Source organism: Brachypodium distachyon, chromosome 2, assembly GCF_000005505.3.
Source record: "Brachypodium distachyon strain Bd21 chromosome 2, Brachypodium_distachyon_v3.0, whole genome shotgun sequence".
NCBI lineage: Eukaryota > Viridiplantae > Streptophyta > Magnoliopsida > Poales > Poaceae > Brachypodium > Brachypodium distachyon.
The window spans coordinates 12194398-12215205 of NC_016132.3; the positions used below are offsets into that span (position 1 = coordinate 12194398).

At 49.1% G+C, this 20808-nt stretch overlaps 1 protein-coding gene across 2 annotated transcripts; it reads left to right on the top strand.

Moving 5' to 3' along the window:
- Positions 1–7936: 7936 nt before the first annotated feature.
- LOC100828790 (tetratricopeptide repeat protein 5) lies at positions 7937–20253 on the top strand. 2 transcript variants are annotated; one of them, XM_010232621.3, is made up of 13 exons: positions 7938–8265; positions 11952–12061; positions 12149–12259; positions 12333–12390; positions 13637–13726; positions 14956–15050; positions 15191–15244; positions 15332–15469; positions 16022–16079; positions 16175–16289; positions 18849–18918; positions 19077–19148; positions 19788–20253. In XM_010232621.3, exons 1-13 carry the CDS (start codon positions 8022–8024, stop codon positions 19902–19904), a joined length of 1332 nt encoding a protein of 443 aa, XP_010230923.1. In that variant the 5' UTR covers positions 7938–8021; the 3' UTR covers positions 19905–20253. The 2 variants fall into 2 exon arrangements, with proteins under 2 accessions (XP_024315538.1, XP_010230923.1); XM_024459770.1 differs by lacking the exon at positions 13637–13726 and having other exon boundaries at positions 7937–8265.
- The last annotated feature ends 555 nt before the right edge of the window (positions 20254–20808 follow it).

The following is a 20808-nucleotide window of genomic DNA, read 5'->3' on the forward strand; positions in this document are numbered from 1 at the left end:
CGTCGTGGCACACGTGGCGGCTCCCTCCGGCTGCAGGATCCTCGGAGTGCGTTGGGAGCCTCGAAGTGTGGTTGCTACGCACAACCGGGCACCGCTAAATGACACCCTTCGTGAGCGACCAACGAGCACCACAGTGCGCACAACTCCGTCCTCACCCTGCATGACAGATTCTTACGGAGCCTAGGATGCTGCAAATTTTTTCGAAATACATGAAAAAGATGCAACATGGATAAATCACAGGTAACCCTCGTGCCTCCAGCCCCGGGCATAGAAAGGTCGATACCAAACTTGGGTGTGAGCACTTTTCTATCCCAGGACGCAGCTTCTGCGTGATGTGCGTTCCGGGGAGCCCGGCAACGGCACGGCCCCGTGCCGGAGCAATCCGGCAGCGGGTTTTTTGTTTCTGAGGCCCCGGCAGCCCCCTGCTCACAACCAAGGATGGAAAGACACTTCTGTGCACCTAAAGCAGGAGACAGAAGGAGGAGAAACATGCGAATGACCGAGGCAACTTGAAACTGAGGGGAAAAACTTATCTTTGTTCATAGAAACTAGCGGTTTACAATCGGGGGTTCTCCGTTTACGCTAGTTCGAGAGGTATGCTACCGGAGCATCACCTGTGGGTCGGGCTCCGCTGCTTCACGGGTAAAACTTGCGCAGGTGCTCAAGGTTCCAACTATTTTGCACCGGCAAGCCTTCTTCGGTTTCCAACTGGACAGCCCCCGGCCTGGTCACCTGCATTACCCGGAAGGGCCCCTCCCATTTCGGAGCCAGCTTGTTCCCGGCCTTCGTTGCTTGTATCCGGCGCAGGACAAGGTCTCCGATCTCGAGCTCCCGGGGGCGGACCCGCCTGTCATGGTAACGGCGGAGTCCCTGCTAGTAGCGTGCAGCTCGCACAGCAGCCCGGCATCGAAGTTCTTCGATGAAGTTTAAATCGTCAACCCTCTGCTCGTGTTGGCTTTTGTTGCCGTACGCGCGTACCCGAGGGGATCCATGGTTGAGCTTGAGGGGCAGCACCGCTTCTACCACATAGACAAGGGCGAAAGGAGTTTCGCCCGTTGCCCGGCTAGGTGTGGTCCTGATCGACCATAGCACGCGCTGGAGTTCTTCGACCCAGGGCTTCCCGTGGCCTTTGAGCTTGTCAAAGGTTCTCGTCTTGAACCTTCGCAACACCTCTGCGTTGGCCCGCTCCGCCTGTCCGTTGCTCCTCGGGTGAGCAACCGAAGCGAAGTGGATCTTGCTACCCATGTCCTGCAGTAGGCTTGGAACACAGCGCTCTTGAATTGTGTGCCATTGTCGGTGATGATGCCGTTGGGCACACCAAACCGGTACACGATGCCCTTGAAGAATTTGATGGCTTCCTGTGCGGTCACCTTCCTTACTGGCTCCACCTCCACCCACTTGGAGAACTTGTCGATGGCCACGAGCAAGTACTCGTAGCCGCCAACTGCTCTCGGCAACTTGCCGACGATGTCCAGCCCCCAGACCGCGAACGGCCAGGAGGATGGAATGACTTGCAGGGCCTGCGCCGGCTGGTTACTCTTCTTTGCATGGAATTGACATGCTTCGCACGTCCTGACCAGTTGTCCGGCGTCAGCCAACGCCGTAGGCCAGTAGAAGCCGTGCCGGAACGCCTTGCCGACCAGAGCCCGGGAAGCCACATGGTGCGAGCAGGTGCCTCGATGTACCTCCTCTAGCAGAGCGCGCCCCTCGTCTTGGGGCACGTAGAGGAGCTTCACTCCGTTAGCACGTCTCCGGTAGAGGTTCCCGTCCACCAGGACGTACATCTTGGCTTGCCGGGGTAGGCGCTCCGCAGCAATGTCATCCTCCAAGAGGGCTTCTCCCTTCAGATAGCGGGCAATACCCACCGCCCAAGGCAGGGTCTCCCTTCTCACGCATGCCACTACGCCAGTGGCATGGACCTCCGCTGCCGGGAGGTTTCCTTCGGTCGCCGGGGGGGGGGGGGCTTCCCCTTCAACCGGCTTGGGGGCGACCGAAGGCATGGTCTGCCAGTGCCAGAACACCCCCGTCGGAACCTTCCGGCGCTCCACTGCCAACTTGGACAGCTCATCAGCCACGAAGTTATCCTTGCGCTTGACGTGCTCAAATCGCAAACCCTTGAACTTGCGTTCCAGCTTGCGGACTTCGTCCACGTACGTTGCCAACTGCGGGCAGTCATAGTCCTTGTTAACCTGATTGATCATGAGTTGGGAGTCCCCACGAACAACCAGGCGCTTGATGTCTAGGGCAATCGCCTCCCGCAACCCGGCAAGCCATCCTTCATACTCGGCCGTGTCGTTGGTGGAGTTGGGGAAGTCGAGCTGGATGGCAAACTTTAGCTGATCGCCCGTAGGCGACTCGATGACGATTCCAGCGCTAGCCCCCTCCAGGCTGAATGCTCCGTCGAAGTACAGAACCCAATGGCCTTCATCCAGCTTGCTGGGCAGGCTGGTTTCCGGCTCCTCTTCCTCCACGTCGGTTGAGGTACACTCCGCAACGAAATCCGCCAGAGCCGCGCTTATCATACTTTTGGTGTTGGTGAAGTGCAGACCGAACTCTGACAGCTCCATCCTCCACTCGGCCACCCTTCCCGTGGCTTCACGGTTGGTGAGGGCTCGCTCGAAGCAAAACCCTGACGCGGTGCGCCTGAAAATAGTGGCGCAGCTTGCGCAACGCAAGCAGAATCCCCAGCAAGAGCTTCTGCACTTGCGGGTACCGTGTACGGGCATCGCACAACAACGTGCTGATGAAGTACACCGGGTGCTGCACAAGCCGCTTGCGCGGCGCCAGCGCCGCAGGCTTGGCGTTGACCCCTGGGTCCGAGGCGGTTGCTGTGGGCCACTCCGCCCCCTGCCCCACAACCTCAGGCCCCGGGTGGTCTTCCCTCCCTTTCGGCAACCAACACTAAGCTGACCACCTGGTCAGTTGCCGCTAGGTAGAGTAGTAGCGGCTCGCCCGGCTTGGGGGCGACGAGGACGGGCGGCGACTTCAGGTACTGCTTCAGATCCTGGAGCACCACCTCAGCCTCAGGGGTCCACTTGATCGGGGCCCTCTTCTTCATCACCTTGAAGAAGGGCAGGGCGCGCTCGCCTAGCCTTGAGATGAAGCGCCCCAGCGCGGCAACGCGGCCGTTGAGGCGCTGGACGTCCTTTACCTTGCGGGGAGCCTCCATTTTCTCGATAGCCTCTATATTCTTTGAATTGGCTTGAATCCCTCTGTGTGAAACCAAGAAACCCAAAAGCTGGCCCGAGTCCACACCAAAGGTGCACTTCTCAGGATTCAGCTTGAGCTTGATCCTGCGGAGGTTATCGAACGTTTCTCGCGGGTCACCAATCAACGAGTCCCCACGCTTCGATTTGATGACGATATCGTCCATGTAGGCCTCTATGTTTCGGTCTAGCTGGGGTCCCAAACACTCGCGCAACGCACGCTGGAATGTTGAGCCCTCGTTCTTTAACCCGAAAGGCATGCACGTGTAGCCGTAGCAGCCAACCGGGGTGAAGAACGCCGTCTTCTCCTCGTCCTCGACTGCCATCTTAATTTGATGGTAGCCGGAAAATGCATCGAAAAAACTCGGCAAATCGCAACCGGCTGTGAAATCTACTATTTGGTCAATGCGAGGTACAGGGAAAGGATCTTTTGGACACGCACGGTTAAGATCAGTAAAATCTACACACATGCAAAGTTTATTTTCCCCCTTGGGTACTGCAACAGGATTGGTTAACCAAGTGGGGTACAGTACTTTCCTGATAGCCCCCGCAGCTTTGAGCTTGTCCACTTCTTGGTTGATGAAATCTTTGCACTCCTGTGCTTGCCGGCGGATCTTCTGCTTGATGGAGCGGGCGTCTGGGCGCACCGCGAGCCGATGCTCGATCACCTCCCTAGGGACTCCGGAGAGATCCGACGGTTCCCAAGCGAACACGTCGGCGTTCTCCCGGAGGAAAGTGACGAGGGCGCTTTCCTATTCGGCGGTGAGGTTCGCACCGACGGTGACGGTGCGTTCCTCGTTGCCGGCTTGGAGGGGCAGCTTCTTCACCTTGGCGGCCTCCTCCTTGAGCTTCTAGCTCTTGCCGGGGCATGAGCTCGAGCCTGCGACTCCCCCGACAAGTCCTTGCAGGGCAGCGCGGGCCTTCTTCGCTGCAGGGGCGCATGCGAACAGGAGGTTCAGCGCCGCTCCATTGTCGACCAGCACCTTGGTCACTGTCACGTTATTGATGACAAAGGGTAGAACCCCGGAACCCAGCTGCCGGGCTGGGTGATCATCGGCGCTGAAGGTGATCGGCACATGCGACCACTTCAGCGGCTGCTGCGCCTCCGCGTCCGGCAACAGCGCACACACCTTCCGGGTGAGGCACTTCACCGCGGCATGGGATGAGAGGGCGTAAGCTCCCCCATGGATGCAGGCAACACCGCGGGGCTCCTGGAAGCCGGGCTCGTCGCCCGCGCTGCAATCAAACTCACGCTGCTCCTCAACGCGAGCCTTATCTCGTCCCTGGGGAGGGCGCTCCCTGCCGGCACGGGCCTGGCCGCGTCCTCCTTGGGCTTCCTCCCTGCCGGCGCCCCCACCAGCAGGCTTCGGCCCCGCTCTGGGGTCGTTCGGGCAGTCCCGAGAGAGGTGGCCGATGTCACCGCAGTTGAAGCAAGCGCCGGCCGCTCGGCGCTCCTCGTGGCGTTGCTCGCGCCTCTGCTTGATACCCTGCAGGATGCGGCAATCCTGTCCGTCGTGGGTGGCGTTGGTGTGGATGGGGCAACGGGGCGCGTCGCTTGGCTTGCCGCCGGTCCCGCCACCGGATGAGGCCTTTTTCATAGGCCTCGCGGTAGCCCCCGATTCCGCGGCGAGGACTTGCTTCCCGCAATGCTTCCGGGAGCCCTTCTTCTGCGAGCCCTTAGCCGGGCTCGCGGCAGCCTTAGCTGCAAGCTCGAGCGCCAAGAGCCCTTCCTCGGCCATGGCTCACTTGTGCGCCAGGGCGTAGAGATCCTGTCTCGTCCGGATCCGGTGCGTGCTCAGCTTCTCCCGCATCTTGGGGTCACGGACGTTGATGGCGAAGGTGTTGGCGATGGCAGCAGCCTTCGCCTCCGGGATGGAGTATGAGAGGCTGGAGAAGCGGTTGATGAAGCTCCATAGCGTCTCTCCCGGCTTCTGCACCACAGTGTGCAGCTCTGCCATGGTTCCCGGGCGCTTGTAGCCGCCCTGGAACGCGCTCACGAACTGCTCGTGCAGGTCCACCCCCGGCAGGCAGGTTGAGCAGCCACGTTCTCGCTGATCCCTTGAGGACCATCGAGAACCAGTTAGCCCTGACCTTGTCATCGGCGCCGATGGTGTGCATCCCCAACGTGTAGGTCAGGAGGAAATCCTTCGGGTTCACGGTCCCGTCGTACGTCCCAAGCGCCGGCGCTCGGAACTTGCGGGGCCAGGGCACCCGGCACAGCTCGCGGGTGAACGCGGTGCATCCATCCTCGGCACCCATGGGAGCATCCTCCTGCTCCTCCGGGCGCGGGCGCTCTACCTCGCGCTGACGCTGGCGCTCCAGGCGCGGGCGGAGATCCTCCTGCTGGCGGGCGTTCAGGACGGCGCGCGCGTCACCCCGCGTGACGGTTGGTGACGAATCCGAGGACCCCACCGGATCCCCGCCTCCTTGGCCCCCCTGCGGGGGAGGGTTTTGTCCCTGTCGCAAGGCGCGGGGTGCGTCTCCACGCCCTAGGTTCTGCCCGCGGCCTGAGCCAGCCGGGGCGCCCTCGCCTTGTGGCTGCGGGGCGGTGAGCGCGAGGAGTGCGTCCAACTCTGCGCTCCACGCTTCGTGTGCCGGCGTGCCCTGCTGCGGCTCGTACCGCACCATGACTCGCGCGGCAATGATGCCTTCTGCCGGGGTTTGGGCTGGGGGCAATCGATTCTCCGACCGGCTGCCCTCCACCCTATCCCTTGGCGCACCCGGGTGAGTGGGGTGCGACCCCGTCGGCGTCGCTCGCGACGCAGTGTGCTCATGGCGCGGCTGCCACGGCGCGTCTTCGGCCCGCGATTCAACTCGCTGGCTGGCGCGGGCAGCACCGTGGCCACTTGCGCGACTGGCTCCGGCGCTGGGAGCCGCCGTCCCCCTCAGCCGGTTGTCTACCGACGGCCGAGGAGGCGGGGGTGGCAGCTGCGACTGCTGCACTCTTGAGGGCTCAGGGTTCTCCTGAGGTGCGACCGTGTGTGTGCCGCTAGGGCTTCACGCAGGTCGATCCGGGAGTCACCGGCCTGCCTAGGAGGCATGGTGGCTGGCTCCGCTACTGGGGTAGACAAGGCCGATGTTGACGTAGACGACGGCGCCGGCGGTCATCGGCGAGCTCTCCTCTCGCGCCCCCTACCTGGCGCGCCAGATGTCGTAGCACGGGGCTTTGACACCGGGGATGCGTGAGCAGCCCCTTTTAGGTTAGGGGTAGTGGGCTACGGGGATCGCTCCGGCGATCACCGGCGGGGCCAATGCAAAGCGTATGAGCATGACGAACACGGGAACACTTTTTACCCAGGTTCAGGCCATCCGGAGGTGTAAAACCCTATGTTCTGCTTTCTAGTTTGTTATTAGCCAAAGAACTGGGGTTTACAGGTTGCCGGGGGGAGTCCCCGGGTGCTCTCTCTCTTTTCGGCTAAGTACCGTTTGCTACTTTGGGCTATTGCTAGTGGTGAACTGAGAACTGGTCCAACCCTTTGACCGTTGGAGGGGGTCCTCCTTTTATACTGAAGGGGATGCCACAGGTGCCACGGTGCGTGGGTGACAAATGGCGAGCAGGGAGCTAGGGCAGCTCCCCCTCGGTGCGATGGCTTGCATGCAAACCAGGCAGCCCTGCAGCTAGGGGTCTAGGCGCCTGAAATTTACCTCAGGCGGGTCACTGTTGGCTGAAAGGATAGGGAATCCCCTTTTGGTCGGAGCATTAAATGCTGGAGTGTGCTTTACTCCTCGTCCTGGCGAGACCCGCGCGCAGCGTGCCCGCTGAGGTGCCACGTGGCACCGAGGTTGCTCCCGCTCGCTCCTGCCTCTGTAACGGTTGCTTGCGCCCGAGAGCACCCTCCCGGCAAGTGAACTTCCCGGGAAGTGCTCAGGCGGGATTCCTCCTGCTACCCCGCAAGGCAAACCCCCGCAACCCGGCTAGCCCCGCCGGGCTGGCAACTTGCCAGGCATCTCGCGCGGAGGAGCTGCCCGGGGTGCGATCCTTCCGGGGACCAAGCGAGGTGGCCCATGCGTCGCGCAGCGGTTGCGCCCCGGGTGCCACTGGTGCGACAAGGTCGATCAAGTGCTGCAAACCTAGGCCGAAACGGGTGAGGGAGCGTGAAAATATTTGTACCGCCCACTAGTGCAGGAGCGCGAAATGTCATGCCACCCAACCGTCTCTTCCTTTAAGTGGTGAGGGTGCAAGGGAACCACTCTTTTACCCTCATTTGCCGTCTCATCTTCTCTGTGCACACGTGTTATTTTTTTCTCGAACCAGTTTGCATAGTTTCTAAAGCGCTGCACCGCACCGAGCTCGCAAAGCCACATCCGTGCTTCGTCCGCTGCAGGTAGTGCTTGCTCCACCTTCAGTTTTGCTCGACGCTTTCACTCCTCGCACCACGCCAAACATAACCATATCCTTTCGATGTGTGTATGGTTGCAACATGCATTGATTCCTTGGTTGTAGCAAACAAATCATGTAGAATCAATTTAAATACACAAACCATTGCACGTGTTACATCACCGTTCACTCTAAGTAACATAAAAAGTCAACACTAAATCTAACTTTTTGCGGAATGCACTTAATTGACAAACGAGATCTGACAGCGGGGGACCACCTTAATTGGGGAACAATATATTTGAACTCCACCGTTCAATATTTGTACAGTATTGTTTTCGATTGATGATTTTTGCTAAAAATAATCCTCATAATCCGTTAAACCTAAATTAAAATTCCATTTACAGTCATAAAGCCTACTACTCCATCCCTCTCACCGCCGGCCCGCCCGTCTCGGGCCTCCTCAGATCGCATCACCGCCGCGCCCGGAAATCAAATCAATGAGGCGCGAGGCCAGCGGCGCGGCGGCCAGCTCCGCCTCGGGGCTCGAACCACAGCGGCAGCAGGGGGAGGGGAAGCACGTGGCGGAGGCGAGGCGGACGCTGCTAGAGAAGACGGCGGATACGGTGGAGGAGCTGTACCATCTCCGAGACACCTTCTTTCCTCGCGACCCAACTGAGAAGCCCGCCGCCCTGCGCGCCTGCGCCGACGCCGCCCTCGCGGTCCTCGATTCCCTCCCTGCGGGTACGCACCCCCACTTCCCACCCTCCAAACCTTAACCCTTCTTCATGGAGCATGATTCTAGTCTTAAAATGGGGCCGAATCACATACGGCACATCATTAACCCATACAGCACCAGCATCATGCGTATGGTGCTTCATGAACGGCCGTTTTGGGAGAGCATCAGCTGCCCCATCAGGTCTTGTTTGGTTGTACGGGAACTAATTCAAATGTAAATTCATCTTACCATGAGAATTTTTTTAGTGATGAGCAGACTCCGGCTGAACCGTAATGCTTCTACATTAACCCAAGGAATTATTAAGACATCTTTCACCTATACGGAGCATTTCTAGCAAGCACCAGAATAATAAACCTAAACAATGCCTTGAAAGTTCTCTCTACTTATTAGCAAATTCGGAGCAGAAGATACTGTTGGAAGTTGGAACTTGTCCCTCTCCCTCTCTTACCCAGGGGGCCAGGAAGGTGGCGATCTATAAAAAAAATCAAACAGCTGAAAAAACATTAGTATCTATATATCTTCAGAAAAAATAATATCTATATTTAAAATCGTCCAAGCCATCCTGAAGTGCAATTCTATTACTAATTGTAGACTCATAAGTTAAAATCTGAAATGACACTGCAGGCACCACAAATCGGCATCGGTTCACTTTAATACAACAATTTGAAAATGCTACCCCAACCCCACTAACTTCGCACCGGCATTCACTTTGGTCAAAATGCAAAATCACACTGATACTGAATTTCCTGGGCTAGTAAAAGAACAAGCATGGTTAACATAGTTAACTCACACTGTCCATGGACGCAATTCTATTGGCAATAATACTTACATAGAGTGAATTTGATCGCTTCAATTGTCGACGAGTTAAGATCATTGGCGGGGTGGTAAGATCTTTGGGAATGATCTTCAAAATTATGTTTCCAGCATTCTTTAACCCCTCGATCTTCCCCTTCAACATTAGTTATGCCAAAAGTTTTCCTAAATAAATTAGTTATTATGCCCAAATGACCCATATCAGGATGCACTACTGACAGGTATCACCAAGCCAGTATAAACTGAAAAACCACAAGTCTTGCTAGCAGGAATTTCAGGACAAGACACTAGAATCCAGAAGTACTAACTTGTTAACACTATTTCAGTCAAGAAACTGCAACTTGCTGACAGCAATTTAATCAAAGAAGCACAAGGTTCTTCTAGTACTAAAGCACCATCAAATCACTGCAGGATAAGATCCCCAACTTGGAGCTCAACTCGCGACCATCTAGATGAAATTCTTGTCAATTTTACAAGTATCTAACATAATACACAATCCTTTTCCAGCAGTGCTAGCTACTCCCTCCGATCCTAAATTCTTGTCGTTGTTTTAGTGCAAATTTGAACTAAAACAACGACAAGAATTTAGGATCGGAGGGAGTACTAGCTAGCTACTAGTAACAGTAGCAGCAGTACTATCTCAAATGCGAAACCTGCACGATTTTGGAGCAACTCAGTACCCTACTCTACACACCACAATATACATGCATATTAATTACTGGAGGAGAACCAGGGGCGGCTCAACAAAAGAACTGGAAGCCCTAGATTTTGGGAGGAGAGGAGGATGCATTGCAGGGTACTTACCAGAGATATCGAAGCGACTGTCGTCGTCGTCAGAGGTGCCACAAGTGGTCATGAGTGCAGGGTAAGAAGATGTCGGCGCCATTGTCTTTGCTCATTCCGGCAAGTTGTGGGAAGAGGAGAAGGTGGATGGTTCGCCGGAGAAGATGAGATCACTGGGGGCGAATGAGTCGCCGATGGACTTCATCCAATAGTACAGTTACGTCGCTCCTGGGGGCGGCTCAGGCGAAACCCTAGCCGCCGCGCCCCCACCCTCCTCAGGCTCCCTCTCCCCTCGCTGTCGCCGGAGGAAGCCGGCGGCAGCGAGGCACTTCCCTTGGTCGCCGGCTGGAGATTTTCTCCGGGAGGCGGCTTGCCATGCGGGCAAGCGGAGGCGGGCAGCGCGGTGGTGGCTGGTGCGCCAGGCAGGCGGCGGCCCTGGATGGGGGCGCGAGGAAGGCCGCGCGGGTGTGCGGCGGCAGAGGCTGGCTGCACAGGTGTGCGGGCAGGTGGCAGTGGCGTAGGGGCTGGCGGCGCGCGGTCGTCGGCGGGTCCCGACCGCTACGGCGGTGGGTAGCAGGGCTTGGGCGCCGCCGTTGCTGCCCTGCGGCATGTGATTTGGCTTGGCTGCGCGTGGTCGCCGGTGCGTGGAGGCGCTGGCGTGCGCGGATCTGCGGTGTGGCGGCGCGAGGAGGCCACTGGCGCGTGGAGTTGCGGCGGTGGCAGCTCGGTGGTCAGATCTGTGGTGGTGCCACCCGATCCAGGGATGGGCTGCCCTGGCGGCACTGTGACGCATGGTAGAGGCGCGTCTGGCCCTTGCGTGCGACTACTGCTGTGGTGCGGCTGGTTCTCGGCCGCGGTGGGCGCGGGGCTCTGCGGGTGTCCTGAAGCGCTGCCATGGTGGTGCAGGTGGTGTTGCGGCTGCTGTTGCGTCTTGCACGGTGGTGCGCGTGGTTTGGCCCTGGCTAGTGCGGACCAAGATTGGGGCTGCAGCTTGGTTTCTCCTTCCTTCGGCAGTGGATGCGTCGGCATGATCCCCTCGGCCGCCTGGACGGAATCGGGGTTCGTAGTCATGGGCCGGGGAGAAATCCCTGCGTTGCTTGCCGACGCCGACGACGATGACGTCTGCGGGCGCCATGGCCTTCTTGAAGGTGTCATTGCGGCTTGACTGCGGTTCCTGCGTCCTTTGTCACCGGGGGAAACCCTTGGTCTGGTGCTTAGACCAGACAACGGCGGCGCTGCAATGTCGTCTCCCTCTCTTGAGAGCGTTGTCTTGGTGGCCTTGGAACCTTTCAGTGAGCATGGAGGTCGTGGGTGTTGGTGCTGGTTCCTTGCCTCGGGCGCTAGACTTCTGGGCGCGATGCACCCCCCTCGTCGACGCATCTTGGAAAATCCCCTTCCTCGGTTCCGGCCCGTTGCTGCCTCACTTGCTGATCTTCTCTCTTGGCATGACGGTGGGTAAGCCCGGGGCGGTCCTGATGTTGCAGTCTTCTTCGAGAGGCTTGGCGGCGGGCGTGAAGCGGTTGTGAGGTCTTGTGCGCAGTATCTGCGTCTTTTGGACTTGGTGTTGTGCAGGGAGTGTGTTGTGGCTGCAGCTGAAATTTTTGGTCCCAACTAGATAGGGTCGGTGGAGTGGGTTTTTCCTTTTGCCACTTGTTGGCATTGTTGTTGCCGTTGCGGCTTTGTACCGGCCTTCTGGCCCTTCTTCTTTAATCGATGATGCACCCACTGGGTTGCATTCTAGAAAAAAAAATAGTACAGTTACGGTCTTCATAAACAAAAGTGTGTGCACCCTGAAACGGGGAGATGAATCTTCGGGTATCAGGGCTTCTGTATGTTTAGGTAGCCAAACCTGCTATTGTATTTGAGGGTAGTGCTCTACCAAATTCACATTTGTTTCTTATGAAAAAGAATCACTATTTATATCTGGCATTATCCGAAACATATCTGGGCTAATAGCATCGCTTTACAAACTGTTTTTATCTCTAGTTGTAATAATATGTCCATATTTATCTTCATCAGATGTCTTGTAATTGGTCTCCTACGAAAATTTCCTGCTGCGCCTTTTTTTGTATTAACTTGTTCTTTATACATGTAGAGCAAAGGAAATCACCGCAACAGCGTGCTGTTTATGAATTTTTGATGGGGAAAATACTGGATGTTTTCCCTGATTATCATAAGGAGGCTGAAGAGCATTTATCGAAAGCAGTAAGTAGCAGAAGACTACACAATTCCGTGTATATGTTTCTCTTTGTTAGAAACCTAAATAACGTATGTTGCTACTGGATATATTAGGTAAAGCTGAATCCATCTCTTATAGATGCATGGCTGTGCTTGGGTAACTGCATTTGGAAGAAGGGGGATCTGGAATCAGCGAAGAATTGTTTCTTGTCAGCACTAAGCAAGGTAAATTGACCTGATGTAATTACTAAGTTTCTTTCTCTATGTTGCCAAAATCTCCATCACGCTCATTTGGCAGGGTTCAGATAAGAGAATACTATGTCAACTCTCCATGCTTGAAAGAAGTATGGCTCAAGGTAAGTATGCCTTCTATCACATAGTAAGTCCTGAGCTGATATTTTTGGAAGTTTTATTACGGACTATACAACCATCTTAATAGCATTGTTGAATGCTAAGGCTTGCATAATCTTTTTTTTGTATACAAGGATAAAAACCTCTGGTATTATGGGTTAAAACTTAAAACAATCAGTTCAACCTGACTTTTCTTTTGCTCTAGTGTTCAGTAAACAAGTTTTTCTCAAGATTATTAGTAGGCCATATACTGGTGATGTTTTATTAGAGCATTATCCAATAAACAACCACTTTCAAGTGCTGCAGATTTTGAAAAGGCTGAAAAGACTCCCTGAGAGCAATACCAGCAATTGTTTGTTTTCACCGTCTTATACACTACTCTCAGGCTCTCAGCTTGAATTTTACAGGCCTGAGCTCAAGCTTTAAGATAGTTTGGGCTGAATGAACTTAACCACCACCATTATACTCACAATAATGGTTGATTGCTTTACCGAGCAATTTAGGAGTGATTCAGTTGAATAGCAAACATCTGCCAGGAGGGGAAAGGGGAAGGGGTATCAGGTGTTATTTTTTTTTTGCTTGTAGGCAATGGGTAGCTGCATCAAAGAGCTTCATATTTCAGAATGGCATGGAGCACCCATTTGACTTGATGAAACAGCATGGCAAGCTTATATATATATGCACATATACCCTCATGTGCATGTATACATACACGCTCATTGAATCTGCAGAAGATAAATATGTGTGAAGTATTTTTGTCTCCAATAAAAAATAAAATATTGTAGAAAGGTTAGTAAATCACCTGAAAAATATAAATGCATGCAGTATTTATGGTCATATCCAAAGTAGTGGTGTCCTCGTCAATATCAGATTAAGAATATTAAATTTCGTGCTTTCGATCTCTCCCCCTTTCAATTATATAAGCCTTGCACATTAGCTTATCTAGAGTTTCGCTTGCCTTTTGATGTAGATGGCTTTAAGCTGAGCAAAGTTTGAGAATTTTCTGGGTGGTTCATGAGCTTCAATTTATGTCTTCAATAGGTCCAGCATAATCCCCTCTAAAAAAAGTCTACACATGGTTTGATTAGAATTGTTTCACAAAAGTCCTGCATAATTCTTTGTTGGTGCGCACTTAGGTGTTGATTTCCTTAGTTATTTCTCTTGCACCTAGTGTTATGGTATAGCTTTTTTTTTTCTTTTGTCTCAGCAGTTTTCTCATATGCACTCATCTTTTTGTGTTTTCTTTTTCAGGTAGTGATGGCCAAGCTTTCTTAGTGGACGAGAGCATTAATCATGCAAAAGAAGCTGTATTGCTGGACATAAAAGATGGAAATTCCTGGTGTATGAACTCTTACGTTCCAAATACAGTTGCAATTTTCTTACCCAACAGACAATTATAAAAATATTGTATTGCAATTTTAACTCTTTCTGCATTGATTATTCGACTGGGCAATATGTACATCATGTTTGACTGGGCAATAGAGTTTTAGATATCATGTTTTCTTAATGATACCGATACATGATATGACCGCAAATTTGAGTTATTTCTATGGATGCATAATCAGAAGTCCAACTGGCTACTCTAGACCTTGAACTTGTTTTTCAGACCAGGAATATGTTCTTATATTCCTTAAATCTCCCAAAGCATGTTTTGTCTCTTTGGGCATCAAGAGATTTTTTTTTCTGTATACTATCAACATGGTAATTCTAACCCTCATTTCTGAATGTTAGAACATCTGTTTGCGAGACATGTCTGAGGAACTTTGTTACCGGATAATATCTCTTTTACTCTCATGCAATGATGTTTGCCACACACAAGTATTTGGTAATTTAGGTGAATTTTTAATTGCCACCATCCATGTTGTTAAATACAAAGCTTGAATAGGCCAATTTGTGGTTATTTTGCATATGTATGTTATAGTGATGTACAACTCAATGACGAAAAAAAACCATATGAAATTAAACAAAACAGATTATTCAACATTGGCTTACTGTGTGGAGCAGACAAATGCCAGTGTTGCTTAAAGAATGGCTCAACTGCTGCAAAATGTTTTGTCGAGAGTTTCATTCTTTCCTGCAAAAGTGTAGTAACAAGTCTATAGTATTTGATATTAATTGTCAGCAGAATGAAATTTGATAGAATAATTGCTGCAGTAGTAATTTTAATACTGGAAGATCACTCTATTTATATCATATCCGGGAATTGGCTTGGTGGATAAAATGGTCCGCAAGGCATTCTTACCATCTCAAACCATACTCACTTACATGCACTAAGCCGGTTGGGTAAATTATAGCCAGACCGTTATTTTGCCTTTTTTTAAATTGCTGATATGTTTTCATGCCTTAACAAAAATAAAATAAAATCGAACCACTACAAGGTTATGCAAAATAAATGTTGCTTTCAAAAAATAGGTTCACTATTTTGATTCTCAGATTGTCAGAGACTAGTATTTTAAGCAATAATCCATGCTTGTCTTTCAACCTTTGATTATTCTGAGATGAATTTTCAGTTTTTTATGCAAGACATTCCCATTTCATGAAAATTTGTTCATTTGCCCTTTTCTGTATAGATAATCTGGGTAATGCATACCTCACAAGCTTTTTCGTGAGTGGCGCCTGGGATCATGCTAAGCTTCATCATTCGGTCAAAGCATATCAAAATGCTGTAAGCTGTGCTTTCATGCTTATGTACTATCATGTTAGTTTGAAAATTACGAAGAGTGAGACATGAAACACCTCTTTTATATACATTTCCATTCTTTTCAATAGTGATCCATTTATATTGTTTTGATACTTTTTTTCCAGGAGAAGGATGAAACTATGAAACTGAATCCTGACCTCTACTATAATTGTGCCACAGTGAGTATCTGAGATCATTAACTGGGTAGTGAAATCAGCTAAAAGTTCACAAAGAACTTCATCCTCAATATATTTGGTTCCTTCCAGGCTGAAAAATACTTAGAGAACTACGAAAGTGCCCTTCGTGGATTTGAAGCTGCAGCTCTAAAAGATCCTGGTCTCAGTGCTGATACAGAAGTTCAGAAGATCATCAGCATCCTTGATAAGCTAGATAATGCAACAAAGGTAACTTCGTAACTATGGTCTGCACTTGCAGACTGCAGGGTTTGGCGTGAACTAAAAAAATTTACCTAATTGGGCTCATTTGAACCTTGACTAACCTGTATTATACAATGCTACTAATGGCTATGCATATCTGTAGATTCTCAAAGTTATCTATTTTCATGATATTCAGCACAAACTAGATGAGATGATACGAAATGAGATTAATCTTGTTACAGTTTCAGTAATTAAGAAATTTCTGTTTTTCTTTTCCTTTAAATCTGAGTATCATATGTTCTACGCTTATTTTTTGTGTGAAAATGCCCTTGTCAGGTTACCCCTACCTTGAAAAATAATTTGATGTCTATATAGTTAACTGTTTCTTGGGATTTAACTCCTTAGCATATACGTTTTTTTATATATGTGGCACATATGCTTAATCATTTTCTCTATTTCATTTTTCATTCGCTCAATTAGTATGATGCCAAGCATTGACTTTAGGTGCACCATTATTGTGCTTTTCAATTAATTTTTTTCCGCTGGAAAAAAGTTCCTAACTTGATATCTCTTGCACAGAGACAACTACGGCCCACGATACTAGCATCATCGGTGTCATCTTTGAGTGAAGTCAATTGTAATACTTCGTTTTGGCACTTAAACATTGAAGTTGTAAACCATCTTTTGTTAAAATTATTCGTTGTTTAACTTTTCCTCTTTATCCTATAATAGCAAAGTTGTCCCACAAGAAAGTAACCATAAATATCCTATCAGAAGGTTTGAACAAGACAGTTGCTGTTTTGGGGAAAGTGGCTCTTCTGATAAGACATGACAATGTTGCTCCACTGTAAGTTGTATTAATCAATAAACTCATTATGTTTGTTATGCTTGCTCCATTATAACTTGATTATTCTTTTCGTTGTACACTGTTGCTTTGGAACATCTGGAATCATTTTTTGAAGTAAACATGAATTGTTAGTATTTATGTTATAACGACGTTTTGTGAGAACTCAGAGGAATTATTAATTATGGTACTTGCTACAGAAGTATGTTCCATTCTCCCAGCATCCACTTCTGGTTTAACTGAAATGGAAGTAGACAGTGAAAATCTACTTATGACCTAATTCTGTTCATGTTTAACAAAAAATAATCAATCAAATTTCACCTGTCGTCCGAAATAGTTTTTGTTCATTTACACCACGAATTGAATTTGTGCTGGGGTGTTCATATTGCCAAATTGCAATGGCAACTCGGATATAAAAATTACTCTGCGGCGCAGATAATAATTTGTAAGGATTTTGAGCGATTTGAACTAGCTCAAATGGAAACATCTAGCTGTTCTATTAACATTAAGCCTCCAATCTGTTCCACAATTGCTTGCTGTCGGTGCAACTTCGCACCACCTTGCTGCTCTCTGTCAGAGCCTCCCACCCACCCTAACACTATTGCCTCCCATTCCAGCTTTTCTATCTTTGGTCACAAGCTCCTAGCCCCCCGTCAATAGCCTCATCAGCCCGCCGCCACAACCATCTGCATCAATGTTGCTTCATGCCGCTTCGCCGCTCCACATGCAAGTCATGAACATGCTAGAACTGGGGTCGCTGCTGGTGAGCACAAGAAGTTGTATGTGGGAGGAGTGTTGTGGTACATAGACATATACATACTGGTATGGTATATGGTAGTACAACTATCCATCGGCAAGCTCTCCATCAGTATGTGTAATGAAGTCGAGACGGCAAAACAAGTCGTGACAGCAACTTGAGCCACAGTAACTCATATTAACTCGGTGCCTTCTCGCTAGTGATCACGTTAAGGAACTCGATGCAGTATCAGTTCCATCTTTACTCGCTAGTCAAGCCGTGGCAAAGGATTTTGACCGCTCAGGGCTAAGAAATGAGCCTCTTGAGTTCCCAAACAGCTAGTTTGACCCGTCGTCACCACACGGCGAACTTGCGTGTTTGGCGAGACGACATCTGTGAAATTTATGGATGCTGATGGTTACTAATCTTGGGTGATGTTACAGCTTGATGTGACATCACCAGTCCCATACGTCATCTCGAATTGTTCGAGATACTGCGTCTGCTCATTGATCCTCATGCGTGATTAACGCAAAGTTTGGAAAACGAACGGTTGCTTTGCATCGATAAAAGGTGATGGAGGGGGAGATTAGCAGTTTACCAGACGCTTCAACTTCCAGCTCCCACACTCCTCTGCATGATCCAGAGCTCCCGGCATCTTGCGTCTGGCTTTCCCCTCACTACCACTGTCCACCACAAGCGATGGTCGGCGTTAAGAAGAGGATGTTCAAGCGGCTTCCCGCCTGGGTTCGTCTGACAGGCTTCAGAGATGCGCACTGTGGACACGCAGTAGGTGCCAGGCAGTGACAACACCGTGGCCGCCCCGTTGCGGAGGAGACCTGCAGCAAGAGGCTGAGTTGTATCCTGGCCGTGTACGAGTAGGATTCCATACTCCATACCATTTATGAGTAGGACTCATGGTTTCTTTCCAAATATTCGCAAGACTTAGCCACGTGGGTTGTATTCCACCTTGGTTGGTGGATTCCTGTGGGCCCCCCAGGGCATGCATATACTTGGGCCCTTACAACCCATGTACGGCATATACAGTTCCGGTATACGGCAACCCACTGTGGGATAGTACTATTCTCAAGGTAGTAGTTTTGCAAACAATTATAAAATAGCAGAAATAATACTGTATGATCAATGTCTAAAGTCGCTTTCCTCCACTCAGGTTAATTCGCACCTTACTCTCACCTGTTATCCCACTTTAAAAGTTTGTGACATTTTGATTGTTTCGTGGTTGTAATAAAGAAGGAATTTGATGCAAAAATATAATCATGTGTCCTCTTCAAAAATTAGGAAATTGGTACATCCTGACTAGTGAACAATATGATATTCTGAGCTGCAAAATTTGTTAATTTTGTGTACGACAAATGCAGTCTTATTTGTGCACCAGATTTTCCAAGTGACATACTTGCACGAGTAACACCCATGAAATGTTTTGAATTTTTTCACAACTTTTTGAATAGGTACGAAGTAGAGATAATATAGGGTGTGAATCAACCTCGGTGGATATTAGCATTTATTTGTCGAAGCCGAACTAGTATTTCTGAATAAATTAAATGGAATAACAGCTAATACCTTCCTTGTTCAACTGAAAGCTATGAAAATCTCCATTGCACAATGTGGTGTCCTGCATTATTTTTAGACAGCCTTGCTGCTAAAGATTCAGCAACCTTGTTCATAGGTACTAGCATAATCGTTGTTCCTTTATGGAATGCGTACTAGAAAAACACTGCTGTATCTCCTTTTTCCTCCACTTGCTCATATGCTTCATGTTATATATTACAAACTCCAAGGGGATAACCCTTTTTTTAATCTTATTTCAGGTATTATTTGTCATGTGATTTGGATCAGTCTTATTTTATACTATCAGTTTATGGGCTACGAAGTGAAGCAGTAAGATCCCATAGAACTGTTGAATATTTTGTTCTTTGAAAAATAGAGGTATTACATTACCGTTTTTGCTGTGAAAGCTGCAAAAATAGAGGTATTACATTACCGTCTACTTGTAAATTCCTGCTATACCTTGCTAATGTAATCCTTCTGTGGTGTAGATTAAAGAAGGTGATCGAGTGGCACTATTGGAACCATACTATAGAATCATGGATATATCATGGAAAGGACAGGTTTGCCACTTAGACCTTCATAACCTTCATCTTCTTCTAACTCCTTTGATAGCGTCGTTATGTTCCAACTCCTTTTGCAGTTTGTCACTTGGACCTTCAGAAACTTTTTTTTTCTTTTAACTGCTGCCCTGGCTGTTTCTCGTTCTTGAATAAAGTTTGTACTCCCTCTTCAACGGTAGATGTCATTTTGGGTCCCACACATGGTCTTCGACTCTCCGCCGTGCAACTTTTATACCTTCCATATGAATGTGTTAGTAGAAATTTGTACTAAAATTATTGACATTATGAATTTTTGCATCACAAATACGAGGATACAATTTTCATTTGACCAATCCAAATAAATTTGTATGTTGTCAATTAGAAAAGTTTTTAACTACTTTCAGATGGAGATAGTAAAAAATACATCTACTTTCATTTGCATGAGGACGATATTATGTATCTTGATTAGGCCCAGAATCGGGTCTTTCTAATGTAACCATACTGACAGTTTTTCCCTGTAATTTCTTAAACAAATTCTTTTTATTTGTGTGTCAGCATTTGCGATGACTACTTATTTCTTAGTTGCACATGATATTTATTTTTAGTGGTGATGTCATGCTTAGCATTAACTTGCATGTTCAATTCTTTGTTGTCAAACAGCGCTACAAGTTCAAATCAATTCGTGTGGACTTCCCGGAACAAATTCGTATCAACGAGAAAGCTCCTGCTGCTCATCATGTAGTCAGGGCTTCAATCCATGCTCACAATAAATCGTGATTGTTAACAAAAGGTCTGTGCATGAGCAAGAGCAGCCAAAAAGTTAAAGTCACTATGCGTGTACATAAATCTCACATGATGTGTGCTGTCGTGAAGATTGCTAGAGTATTGGACTCAATGGGTTTCTGTACCTGATTGAGTGTTGGGTCAGCTATGGTGTAAAAAGATAGTCCTGTATCAGTTATGGTTCTTATTTCCTACCTTGGGTTATCCGAAGAGTACATCGTTCTATCGCGCATCTCTTGTGGGTTCGTGTGTTGTTTTTGCGAGAGATCGCTTGTTGGTTCCTGATTCATTGCACATTCTGTATCGATCTTCTAATGAAATACATGACCGAATTGGTGAGGTAGACTTTGGCAGTTTGACAACTATTTGTGAAGACGTTGCCTCTTAGCCATCTCTGAACCAACTGAGCACAAAGAACAATCAATCTGAGCACGCTGCAAGTAATTGAAAACAAGCATGGATTAAAATAATATTGAACCATTCTTATATAATTCCACTTCACTTATTTCCGGACGGAGTGTATGGAATAGTTCTGACCGTTCCCTTGTCCAAATAAACTCTGGAATTGTTCTATTCTCTTACCAAACACCGAGATGGTACATATATATATATATAACCATTCTATTCTATTCTATTCAGTCATCACAATCAAACACATACTAACAAATTGGGGTGCTATAGTTGAAGAATGCAAGTTGCAACAAGATGTTAATGAGTCCAACTAATTACACACAGACATTGACGAATGCACAATTAGAGGATGTTTGTCAATGGTTATCTGACTTGAATTTATCCTCGAACTGAATGACAGAAATGGAAAAAAAATCCTATGAGACAGTCTTTTCACTCATCACCAATCTAAAAGCATTTTGAACAAGAAACGACTCACGGAGAGCAG